Raw genomic sequence first — 13141 nt, 5'->3', positions numbered from 1 at the left:
GTTTGTTATCTTTTTGTTACCATGTCAAGTGCCTTTGAGTTCTATTGTTTTTAGAATTAGAAATCCAATATTATTTATTTCATTTTCAGTGAATGTAGAAATGCATTGATTTAATTTCTTCGTTTGTTTTTGTTGGTGTACATTTTTGTTTCAAGCTTGCACTTCTAAAATACTAAAGCCATTAAACTAGACGAAAGAGAATTTCTTCTTCTATTGAGGCTTTTCATTTCAGTTGTGACTACACAGTCAAGACTGAAAGCTTTTTAAAAGCTTTGAAAGCTGAAAGTCCTTTTATCAAGGTCTTTCATTCAGAGTGGAACTTTTATAGTAGAGTTAAAATCAAACCCAGATATGAATGATAAGATATGACAATATAATCTTTAAAGGTCACATCTTGACAGAGACATTTTTGTTCACGTCAGAGGTGATGATTGGTGGGCTGGCCCCAAACGGTACATCACTTACATTTAGTTCAGACCCATTAATAAACACTGATCCAGCTCAAGTACACAACAGGTGTGAGAACTATTAATGGCAGGCATCTTGCTCTCTTTATAAGATATTTTTCATATACGTCTGTCTATATTTCAGTACGTGTCCACCACCATCACCCCTCCACCTCTGCTCTGTTCAGAGACTGAACTGAGCTTGGGTTGTTCCATTTCAACACATATACTAGTAATCTAGTAAAATAATCTCTATTGTACTAGTAACCCCTCTAAAAGTTGCCTGTAGATGTGTATGTATGATTGTTTGTTTGTGTCAGCCCTGTGATATGATGACCTGTCCAGGGTGCACCCACCCTGTCCCCCTGCACAGGATATGTGGTATATATCGGTAGATATAGTTATGGATGGATGGTGCTTCTACTGATGGTACTACTTTTTTGTGGCCATTGTAGACTACAATCTCTCAATCTTCTTCCTTTAACATCAATTAATCAAGTGTTTTGTGACAAAAACATTTCAACTTACCATATCATAACGAGAAAAGTATGTTTTAATACGATTGATTTTGTGAAATAACAAGAACATTTTGTCATATAGTAAGATAAAATTATATTTTATGAATGTTGTAATTTAGTAGGCCTATCTACAGTAGTAATAAGAAAATCTACATATTTTTGTCATAGTGGCAGTAATACTGTATATACTGCTGTACCTTAATATCATCCTCTACTGCCTGTTTTAAAGTGGAAACATTTAAACACAGTAAAATCTCTTTGACAGAGCATTCAGCACAATTAGAGCAGACACTCAATAAACCAGTCATCTGTGTGTATTCTATCAAAAAATACATACAGAATAAACATAGATGACTTGGTTCACAAGAATCTGACACCAAACATCTTAAATACAGAACTGTGGTATATGTGGCATATCTGACACCTTGTTTCACACACTCACTACTTTTTTTTTTAGATCCAGTGTGTAACATTTAGGAGGATCTACTGGCAGAAATTGAATATAATATGCATAACTATGTTNNGAATCGTTACGTTTTTGTTACCTTAGAATGAGCCGTTTATATCTACAGGTGCTTCAGATCGCCTTCCATGGAGGCCACCATGTTGAACTGCCATGTTTCTACAGTAGCCCAGAAGGGACTAACAAAACACTGGCTCCAGGATAAAACTGTGGCTAAAATCTCACATCACTGAAGAGCTGGCTACCATGACATATGAGATTTTTTAAGGCACATTTTATCTTGAGCCACCCTGATCTACCTTTTCAATAGCAACAGGAGAATCCCTTTTCTTTTTATCTTAACCCTTCTCGGCTTTCAATCATCACATGCTGCTCAACTGGTGTGAAAACCTTGATATATCTGAGAGGATATGCGGTAAATGGAATAGGTGGCTGGACAGATGAAAATGCAATCCAACGTGAAAGATGCGGACTGCTGGGATTATCACACTCCCCCTTCTATCAGTGTTTTCAGTGAGAAACAACAAGAGTTCCACCAAAAGTAAAACTCTTCGAACTAATGACTTAATTTGGAAATTTTGAGGCAGTTATAGCCATTTGCAAAATCTTCCTAAGTAACATTCTACAACCCACCAGCGTGTGTTCAGGTGGATGCTCTCCGCAGTGCAAAGATCTGTCAGTATGAGACTAATGGAGAGCAGAATGTTGGAGGGAAAGATGATGCCTAGCTGGTAGATAGAGAGGGGGGTGACGCCCTACCGTGGCTCTTCTCACTAAGAGATGTCTTAATGGCGTAGATGTGACAGTAAGTGTTCTGGGTTAAGTGGCCTGTTGGACAACCTCCACCAATTCTGGAGGAACCAAAGATAGTCTGAGGTTATAGGCCAAGCATTCAGTCAGACTCAAAATACTAGATGTCTACTCACACCACAACACCTGTCCTTCTTTGTAACGACAAAGGAAAGGAAGTAGAATTTTATGTAATTCAAAGCTCAATTTGATTTTGTATAGATTTTTGATGGTAATTTCTAAAGCTTTCATTTTAGAGAGTTTTAGAGAAACTCATCCTTGCTGACAGCAAACTTTTGTGATACGTTTGTTGAGAGGTCTATCTACCTTGACTGCATACTATAGCCTGATCAGTACTGGATTTTTTTTCAGCCAATGCAGATTTAAAAGTTTAAAATATAAGATAATCAGATCATATTATGGTTGAAAAACTATGCAGTGGTGACACGGTTTCTAAATGCATTTGAGACATATCTTTGACAGTTTCTTCCCATACACCAGAACCAATAAGCTTGATTTATTGGTCTAGCTTTATTTTTTTCTATATTTGTTAAAACATACTTTTCTGACCAAAGATTTCACATGAATAAAGAAAATAATGAGATCACAGTTAAGAATATCACTTTTGTTAGGGTGCAATATGAATCTCTTCGGGAAGGGGAGTCTTTTTAACCGTTATAGGTCAGTGTCACGTTTGTCCCGTGAGAATACTTGAGTTTTTGGCAGCATGGCACTGCCCAATGTAATGTATCATGCCACTTTTCAGCAGCAGCTTTTCTCTCCCTAGGTGTGATACATGGCACCAGACCAGTTGTCTCTCCATCTTTCCTTAACCTACCTTATCTGCACTATTGTTTGGCAATATTAAGTTCCAGTGCCAGGCTTCTCTTTGTCTGAGAGGGGAGGACAAGAAAAGGGCAGGCCAAGCGACTGTATCTGTTTGGGGAGGACAAGGAAATAGCAGGCAGGGAGGCTGCTTTCTGTAATGTTGGGACAAGGAAAGGGCAGGCTGAAAGACAGTGAGAAAGGGATGACAAGCATACAGGGACAGACATTATCTGGCAGGAGAGTACAAGGCGAAGGGCATGCAGAGGAGACACTGTGTGAGGAGAGAGGGCAGGGGAAGGGCAGTCCGTTGTATGGCATTTCCAGTATAAAATACACAAAGCATTAAAAAGAAAGGTCAGGAAATGTGATGAGGTAAAGGAAAAAACAGCAAGGTGATCAAAGAGACAACATAACCAAAAACAGTGGGAGCAGTGAGACGATAAAGTAGACTAGGGCAACTCAACAGTCACTCAGACATGGAAAAAATTCATGATCTAACCTTTTGACACCATGCTATCTGAGTCTCAGACAAGCTTAAGATCAGTGTGACACAAACTTTTGTGACACAAATCACAGCTTAAATGATAAATTATGGAAAACACAGACAAGGTCATGAGAATGACTACAGTGTCTATTGCATGTGTGGTTTTACATGAGACCACACCCCACCAACCCCTAACGGTGTCTTTACTGCTCAGTGCTCAGTCTATCCTGCTGGTTATTGTTTGTATTTATGTGCAGGTCCCTCTTTCAGTGTAAGGTTGTTTGGTATCATTGTGCCAAATCTCCCCATTTCACAGTACGCTTTTGTGGCTGTGCAGGTTTCTGAAAGGACATAATGACGAATGACCCTGCAGCTTGTGTATTTAGACAAATAAAATAGTAAAGTGCCAGAGTCCATTAAAAAGGTATTTCCTATTTTTCAACCCTAATAAAAAACGTAGGGCAGCTAAATAGGTCACACCACAGGTCTCCTAATACCTTTGTGGAAAAAATAAAGAAGAAACTTGCCCCCTATATCTGCAATCATAATAATGTTACATCACCATGACAACAATGTGCGTCGGTCCATAGTGTCCAGTTATCTCCATGGTAACTGTCTCCAAATGAAAATTCTGGCGCCGAACAAGAAATGGGTTAAGATGACATATCATATTACAAGGACAGTCCACACATAAGCAGGATAAAAGGGGTGTGGCACGCAGCTTTAAAGTCAGAATCTGTCGGCTGGATTGAGTCGGTTTCTAAATGAAATCCGCACACATCCATATATGCATAAACACGTCAGCTACAGGGCATAGTGATTGTAAATTCAGCGGCTGTTTGTTACCTGTGCGCACCCACACTAATAACGCGCTGATAACCTGCCCCATTAGGATGCAAACGCACAGCCCGGATGACACTGCCAGGTTATCACTGGCAGGTTATCGCTGCCACGACTCGTGATAAACATTTGGCACAATGATATTTCAACAGCCGATGTTCGACGTCTGCGCATCCATCCACTTTTGCGCCTCTCAACCTGTGGATCATCTGACGGAGCAGGAAAAAAAACGAGCCATCACCCGCCTTGTGTTTTCCTTCTCACTGACAGCAACTGGCCGTTTATAATAACGGGTCTAACACGACATCTGATGTTTGGTTTTCAACTTGCGGTTTTCAGGGCTCACGATCACAGTTGCGTCAGTGAATTGGTCACGTTCATTTCAGACATTTTATCCCTATTTGCTTTTTTTATTTATTATTTTATTTTCTTTGCCGCGCAACCAGTGAAGGTTATAGTGATCAGTGCCAGTAGACACACCCTCATTCTATAGCCCTGATAAACAAGAAGAAGCGTTGTAAATGGCATCTTTGCAAGTCAATGAGACCCAGCAGTGTGTAAATGTTAAACACCAATGCATGTTGGTGTAAAATCATTTCAGTTAGAAATGTGCGTGATTGCCTTAAAATCCTACTAATAACACGATTTATTTACACTGGACTGTGCACTCAAAATAAGCCAGTGGAAATAAATTATGATTTAAAAAAAAATTCCGTTCCCTTCCACTCCATCTCCCTTGGCTATTATGACCCCTCCTGACTCTCGTTTTCCGCAGAAGAAAATCATCCAAGACATCAAATATGCGCGCTTATCAACTTACCTCTTGTTTGTCCAGCAGACCGTTGGCCAACAAACTGAAATCCACCCACAAAAATCAATCAGCTTGTCTCACAAGGCTTTTGTTCCAAATATTCTCATCTGTCAATATGTGCACACTGCTCACATTTACTTGTCCTGGAAAAAAAATAGATGTGATGGATAACAACGTGACGCCTGGAGTGACTGCTTATTCAGTGCGTTGAACCTTTTCTGTTGCCCCCCGCCTCCCCTCTCTCTCTCTCTCTCTCTCTCTCTCTCTCTTTCTCACACATACACACACACCCAGCAGAGACCCCCAGCATTATGCCAGGCTCATGTGTGATTGGCAGGTTGTGTGTGGTACAGGCTTTATTCTGTGATTATATCATTATAACAATTTTCCTTGATCTTTATTTTGTGTATGCTCAGTGTGTAACGCTCAGTGATCCCACACATTAGACAAATAGAAAAATCAATTAGACAAAATGCACATAAATATGACAGACAGAGAACACACACACATTGATAAACAATGTAAGAACAATTTCAGTGTGTTAGGGGAGGTTTAGGTGCGCAGACAGAGTGCCAGCTCAAAAAGGGAGTCAAGGGGTCACACTGCTTTCTTCCTTCATAAAGTGAATACATAAAGTGTCCTTTTCTATTTTAATATGGTAAACAATCGTCAACATTGAAAAGCCTGAGATGTGTCCCTGAGAAAAAACACACCTCGACAATCATAAATCATTTTCTTTTAAAGAGTATCATTCTCTAGCAGGTTAAGGAGATCACAGTAGAGTGGACTGTGTGTCATTGGCACAGAACACATAAGAGAAGGGCCAGCCATCTTTAAAGCCTGCTTAAAACCAACATATTCTGTATGACTGAGACACCAAGAGACAGGAGAATAAAATCAAGAATGCAAGACTGAAGTCAGTGCATCGATTAGTGTGTGTTAATAATCAGCTTCGGCTAATACACATTACTGCCGTATGACATGAATATATATGATGCAGAACACCAAGACAGAAGCCCTGTGTTCAAGTTGAGCAATTTGTTGTGCTGCCACTCCCCCAAACCAGCATGCAACTTTTCATCCGTCTGTCTTCCTGTCCACAGTACCTCCTCATCAAATGCAATTTGTATGTATGAGTAACCCTGTCCGTCTCTCTGAGACGACTTCATAGTGCAGCGTTCATTGGGTGAAGTGGGGAAAGCAGATCGCCACCAGCAGGAGACGAAGGGACATCACGGCCTCTCTTGCTGTAGGAGGCAGAGGAAGAGTTGAATGGGTAAAACCGGTAACATATACATGTTCTCCTACGCCATTTATTTATTTATTTTTGCTCTTCTTTACCTGCATATTGCTGTAGATCCAGGGCAGAACACTACTGACTTTGGTGTAAACACCAGGCTTGTTTCTTTCACCACAGCCAGCTCCCCAGCTCGTGATCCCCACCAGGTACCAAAGACTCTCCCCCTGACACACCAAGGGTCCACCGCTGTCACCCTGGAAAATATAGTTCCTACTTTGTTAAGTTTTACTCTAAAGTTTGCTGGATGTTAAGAGTGCAATGTATATTAATCTGGTTACTGTAAACCTGTCCTTTGATTTTGACTGCTTACCTGACAGGAGTCTTTGCCTCCGGCAAGGTCCCCAGCGCAGAGCATGTTCTTAGTCACAGCGCCTCCATACACACTGGGGCTGTTACACACTTCTCTTCCAATGATGTCCACAGTCACCTCCATCAGATCCCTGGATACGGTGCCTGTATTGGAGGAGGCAACATACCAATTTATTTATTTATGAGGCTCTAAAATATGTCAAAATGTCAAAATAGTGGCTGAATAAATGTGAACCTTTGCCCATCAGCCATTACTATCGAGTCTTACGTCCATCGTTCTCAGTCGTTATCAGCCTCAGTATAGAGCGGACAGACATTTGTCACTCTCTGATAGATCATCCATGATCCCTTAGGGGTTTCACACTTGATTCTGTTGTGCTCGGCCTGCCTGTACCTCTTCTGATGAATGTCTACCTGCTTTTTGACCACTGCCTGACTGCCCTAGCTCTCTGGATTTGTTTGTCAGATAGGACTGCATTCTTGTTCCCAGGTGTATAACCTGCCTTTTGACCTACTATAGACCAATATGGGTACCAGATCTGTGATCCAGTGTTACATGGATTTGTTTATTCATTACTGTATAATGTAGATTAAGGGAAAATAATAAATTGTATTACCACAGGGTTCCTTAGTTGTTGAATGAACAGAGGAAATAAAAAATGCATGTGGGCTCTGATCTCGTCTGGTTTTACTCTATTTGTATTCACCTAACTATGCCCATCTGCTTGTTTTCATGAGGAAAGCTATGTTTTTTAAGGTTACCTGGATCTTTTTTAGCTTTATTGGAGTACCTAACCATGCACACTCCAGTTGGTATGTAGGTAAACAACAATTAGTTATCCTTAGAGCTTTTAAAACATACAGTTACGTACAGGGCTTCTGTAGTATGGAACAAGTATGAAACAGCACTAGAAGGGGGCTTACACTTTAAAGAAATAAGTAGATGTAACCAAAGCAGACCATATGACTAAGTAATGTCTTTCAGCCACAGTGGAAAACTAATGAGGATCCAATAAAATAAAGTTTGTTCAATTTTTTGTGTATTACTATAGGTGGCTCCATATCCCAGCTTACCGGATCCTGCTACAGTGGTGCCAAAACCGGAGGTCCAGCATCTGGTTCCTTGGGAAAATTGCTGGTCAAAGGTTGGCAGACAAGCTGGCTGAGTTTTATCTGGATAACACAAAAAGACGTATTTAACTTTTGCAAACACACCAGCAGCCCTGTGCTCAAAAGGATAGTAGTGTAGACACATGCACACACACACACTGGACTTGGCAAATCAGATTAGTAGTATGACTCAGTGGACTCAGCACAGATTATAAAAGCTCGGCCTCAAAACATTTTCATAGTAGTCACTGTGCTGCGTATTTGCTTTACCTTATGGCTCAATGTTTTTTGCTATGTTTGTTTTTTGTGTTGAATGTATGGACTTTCACTACATGATGACCAAATTCTGTTCTAATTCTTAGATATTAAATCATGTAAAAAGTAAAAAACATGATTAATGTAGATTAATATTGGAATCAGAAAGTGACTGTTAATGGTAAAGTAGTGCATTGTTCACCTGTTCATTTTAGATTTAAATTTCCACCGATCACCACATTCTGACCACAGCCTCAGGTATGAAAGTAGGATAAAATATATATTGTTTCAATAAAGTGAAGCTGTGACTGACCATTGAAAACAACTGGAGATTTAAGTTTGATAAGAGCGACATCTTGGTCATTAGTTTTGCTGTTGTAGTTCTCGTTCAGTAGGATCTTCTTAACTAGGTAGGGCTGAGGTAGTCTGTCCAGAGACACAGCTCCACTATATACTTTCCAGTTCTCTGCCAAGAGAGTCAAAGTGTTGCCTCTGAAATACAGAAAGAGCAAAGGAGTCAAACTAATTTGGCAGTGGTTGTGTTCCAATGTTTCCGAAATACAGAAGATTATTGCAGTATAGAAAAAAACAGGAATCCTGAAGTACACATTCTCACTTTGGGAAGCAGTGGGCAGCGGTCAGCACAAAATCAGGAGAGATCAAGACTCCTCCGCAGACGTGGGATCCTCTGAAGTGGAGTGACAACTGCCAAGGCCACTGACCCACCTTAGCCACGCTGCCCCCAATGATCCGAGATGTAGTCTGCTGCTGACCACAGTCTGGGAACAGAAGACAATACGAGATACTGTAGAATACCAAAGAAAGAAAAATAAATCATTTGTATAGGGTTGAGATATCTATTGCTTTACAGACTGTTTAAATCAGTGACTTTTGAAACTAAGGACATTTTTTGTTTATTGGAGTTTTATTGGATATAAAACAAACAGTGAAATACAGTCAGTGTGTTAACTGTATATATAATTTTGTGTATTTCAATCTGCCAACGCACATGGAATAAATTATGATGTAAATGTAGAACATATACAGCGTTGATGTTTGCTGTCTAGGCTCTGATCTCATTACAGCAGGGAGTGGGGAGTGATGAAAATATTTACAGAAAAGGAGATTCAAAACCAAGAGGTGGATGCTGGGGGCTATGAAATGCAACAGTATATGAACAGCAGTTGAAAGTGTCAGCAGCAGTTTTTAGTATGCGAGCAGCAACATCGTGAGCAAAGCACCGATGGCTTAGGTAAACATGACTAAAACGGTGCATTGGTTATGTTGCGATGAATATGCCATGTACAGTAAGTATAGCAGCAGACTGGAGGAGTTGATTTGACTGCCCGACCTAGCTTGGATGCTACCCCTCCTATCTGCCATATTCTGATCTCCAGTATCTCACTGTTGGTTTTCTTGTTGAAATTCAACCTCACCCCAGCTTTAAACATAATATGGTCTGTAGAAAGGTGGCAAATGACTGGACGTGCAGTCGTAGGTACTGTGTGTGAGAGATAAGGAAAGAAAGAGCTCATGTGTAACCGTGTGTGACACATGACTTAGGAACAGATGGAGGCTCCTTACCCATACACTGCAGGGAGACAGTCTTCTGGTCTGGACAGGAAGTACTACGTAATGCCACAACGAGAAAAACATGTCAGTTAAAGGACCAGTGTGTAAGATTTTCTAGTATCTAGCCGTGTAGTTGCACATTGCAACTAACTGAACACCGCTTACTTCTGTATCTGACAACCTGAGAATGAGGACTAGGTGTGAAGTGTGTAGGAGAAACTTGTATGAAAGTAAAGGAGAAATAGGACTAGATTGTATACCTGACATTTACCAGACCCTGGATAGGTGAAGCTGATCTGCTGGTCAATGTTAAAAAAATAGACTCCTGGGTTTGTATTGCTTTGGTGACATAGGACCTGGAAATAAAGAGAAGGGCAGTTTAGAAAGCTGAAGAGATAAACTTGCACATACAGAGACCGTTTTGTTGGAAACAATGCCTGATTGGGTCTGGAAACTCATTCTGGTTCTGCCACACTGAGACACCCTAGAGAGACCCTTGTAGGATCAATTCAATCCTAAACACACAGCAGCAGGTGAGGAGAAATTAGATAGATCTCAGTGGGTAAATTGCCGGTTGGAGAAAGAAGCCAACATGTTTGCTGGCTGCTGTTGAAAATGGGTCTGGCAAAGCTAGATCACTCCGTCATGAAGCATGAGATAGCTCTGAATGATGATGGGGAATGAGGATAAACATTTTGATACTGGAGTGCTGATCCAAAGCGTTGCTCCGAGACCTTTTTATGTGTGTGATTTAACACACTTTAGGTCAGGTTAGCTTTAACAAAATAATAATTGACTAAAGTGACGACGCTTTACTTTCTGAATCCTAGGTAAGCGCAGGTCCGGTCGGCGATGCTCTGGTCCCAGCCTTTGTAGCACACTGGTAAAAAGCGGCCATCTTGAGATGTCCTGACCTGCAAACCATTGTCCTTGCCAAACCTCACTAGGGAAGACACGGAGAGAGACAAAAGAAAGAAGACAGCTTAGATGGTGTCTTTTCAGTGGGTTATGCTTAACACTATGTGACAGTAATGTGGAGTCTTCGGCCTGTGTGCTGCTGCTACTACAAACAATTACAGTGAAAGCACAAAATTAAATATGACATAAATTAGCTTCACTATGCAAAACTGGATAAATGCAAGCATGCTGCTGTGTGCACTTTCCTCATATCACACAATTCCCTGATAATGATGTCCAAAATTTACACAAAATTAAAACTGTACAGTCTATGGGAATGCACTTTCTACTCCTTGCTTTACAAGTATTACATCAATAACATCACTGATAATATTATTAGATTTAAGTTTCAGCAACACTAAATATGTGTTACCAAACCAATGTATCACAAAGATCCTCAAGCTTGTTTTTCATTTTGAGGGTATCCTTTTGGCTGTCAAGTGTCTACCCATTCTTCTTCACCATCTGTCCTTCTATTCGCCTCACGCTGGTAAGGTCTATGTGTGTGCTTGTGTGTGTGCATGTGCCTACTCACCACAGTTTGTTTCGTCAGTGCCCAGTTGGCAGTCTCTAATCGCATCACATTGGACAGTATTGTTTGGGCAGATGTCATACTTTGGCAAAATCAGATTTTCATTTTTGTGATCATCGTCGTCATCATCGTAGAGGATTGCTACAGTTGCCAAGCGGGTGCCATAACGAACTGTCGTTGGGGTAGAGTGTAAGATAATTTGTGCAGGTGAGTAGAGTGTGCTATTGTTCTTATCGTTAAACCTGCAGCAGGTAATTTTTATAAAAATAACTTTTTATTATATATTCTGACAGTAGTATATGAGACACAATCTGTGAAAAAAAATCTGTTTCCTCTTCCTCCTTCCTCCAGGAGAACCAGCATTTTTCACAGATTTTCTGTCTAATGTACTACTGTCAGAATATAGTGAAAGTGAAAGAACAAATATGACAAAAGGTTTTTTTTATGAAGGTTACCTACTGCAGCTTTAACTAAAACTACATTTAGACATGAAATAAGTAACAGTAAATGCAACTTAAATGAATACACTTCTGTCTCCCTCACTTAATGCATATAAGCAACTATTAAAAATAATACTGATTTTAACTCATTCATAACCATTTTGTCTGTTTTACACTGAATATGAACAACAGTCTTAACTTAATGGAAATAGGGGAAAAAAACAACATCCTTATATTAATTTCTTCCAACTTACAGTCCTTTATAAAAGTATGCCAAAACAAATCCACCAAATGTACTGTCATCATAAACATAAGGGCACAGGAAACATTTTCACTGTCATATACTTTGCATGAAGGTACGATAGTCCTAAATAAATTAGAGCAGAAAATTAATATTAATGATAATGTCCAGTGATCTGAATGAATAAACACGGTATACCTCCAAGCCAGATCGCGAGTGCCAGCAGACCAAGCACCAGTAAGGCTCCTCCTAACCCTCCGTAACACTGGGAATTACTATCACAGCATCTCTTCCTCTTACTGCTGGGGGCTGGACACAGACGGTACAAAATATACACAAACACACATTAATAATACTCAAAGCGACTCTGTCTCCATTTGTTTTGATCGTACACCTGCATCCATTGTGTTCTAATATGGGAGCTGTGGATAACACTCACGTATGCTTGAGCGTGTGACCTGGGGAACAACCACAGGTGGTGGATACTGGGGGATGTAATGCGGATGGGACGGGGGAGTCAGCCCTGGACCCACGCCATACACCACCTCCTCATAGGGCTTCAGGGGGGGCTGGGTGTGCATGGCAACGGAGTAGTAAGGAGGAGGGGGGTCGTTCTGTTAAGACAAGGAAGAGGAAACAAGTGAGATGTCATTATATAGATAAAATCCCTTACTGTAATAAGACAATGTGATGTCTTTGTCCATTATTGTACCATCTATTACCCTTGGAAACAAGACACCAATGCTATATTTAATAGGTGTAATAATATCAGTAGACAGAAAAAAGATAGGGTGGCAAATCATCTGCTTGTTTTTGGTTGCCAAGACTGAGCATGTAGCCCATTGTCCTACATGCAATCCTAACACTATTATCAAGCCTATGTTTAAGTCTACACCTGGGTAACAACCTTATGCACGAAGACACAAATGATGTATCCTGGCAACAGTGTAAAAGATCAGGTTTTAACAGGTTAATTTCCTCATGTTTCTATTCATGCTATTTTCTCTCCCCTTTTTGATTCACAGCTCCCTGTAGTCCTATCAAGTCCTTCAGACAATTTAATCAGTATCTGAATTTTTGGGACAAGTAGATTACCATCTGCTCATGAATCAAAAGTAATAGTAAGTAAGTAAGTAAATTTAATTTATAAAGCACATTTAAACACAGTATAAACTGACCAAAGTGCTGTACAGTGGATGACTAAAAAAGGCAAATAATACAGAAAAACACATTGGTAAATAACTAA

At 40.2% G+C, this 13141-nt stretch overlaps 2 protein-coding genes across 2 annotated transcripts in view; both read right to left on the bottom strand.

Moving 5' to 3' along the window:
- Positions 1 to 5403, bottom strand: part of fxyd6 (FXYD domain containing ion transport regulator 6) — a 12882-nt gene extending 7479 nt beyond the window's left edge. The window contains exon 1 of the mRNA XM_035679554.1: positions 5189 to 5403. The gene's annotated coding sequence lies outside the window, so the exon portion shown is untranslated. The remainder of the gene's footprint in view (positions 1 to 5188) is intronic.
- Positions 5404 to 5532: 129 nt separating this feature from the next.
- Positions 5533 to 13141, bottom strand: part of tmprss13a (transmembrane serine protease 13a) — a 10634-nt gene continuing 3025 nt past the window's right edge. Inside the window, exons 2-13 of the mRNA XM_035679421.1 lie at positions 12335 to 12509; positions 12094 to 12204; positions 11218 to 11385; positions 10542 to 10668; positions 9986 to 10081; positions 9738 to 9781; positions 8770 to 8932; positions 8467 to 8645; positions 7863 to 7961; positions 6790 to 6932; positions 6521 to 6673; positions 5533 to 6426 (exon numbers count right to left, since the gene is read on the bottom strand). Of these exons, the coding sequence (XP_035535314.1) occupies positions 6412 to 6426; positions 6521 to 6673; positions 6790 to 6932; positions 7863 to 7961; positions 8467 to 8645; positions 8770 to 8932; positions 9738 to 9781; positions 9986 to 10081; positions 10542 to 10668; positions 11218 to 11385; positions 12094 to 12204; positions 12335 to 12509 (1473 nt within the window). The 3' untranslated portion in view covers positions 5533 to 6411. The remainder of the gene's footprint in view (positions 6427 to 6520; positions 6674 to 6789; positions 6933 to 7862; positions 7962 to 8466; positions 8646 to 8769; positions 8933 to 9737; positions 9782 to 9985; positions 10082 to 10541; positions 10669 to 11217; positions 11386 to 12093; positions 12205 to 12334; positions 12510 to 13141) is intronic.

This window comes from Morone saxatilis, unplaced genomic scaffold (assembly GCF_004916995.1).
Source record: "Morone saxatilis isolate NCDOM2014 unplaced genomic scaffold, NCSU_SB_2.0 Contig8, whole genome shotgun sequence".
Lineage (NCBI taxonomy): Eukaryota > Metazoa > Chordata > Actinopteri > Moronidae > Morone > Morone saxatilis.
The sequence above is the reverse complement of the archived record's forward strand: the minus strand, read 5'-3'. Positions and strand labels throughout refer to the sequence as shown.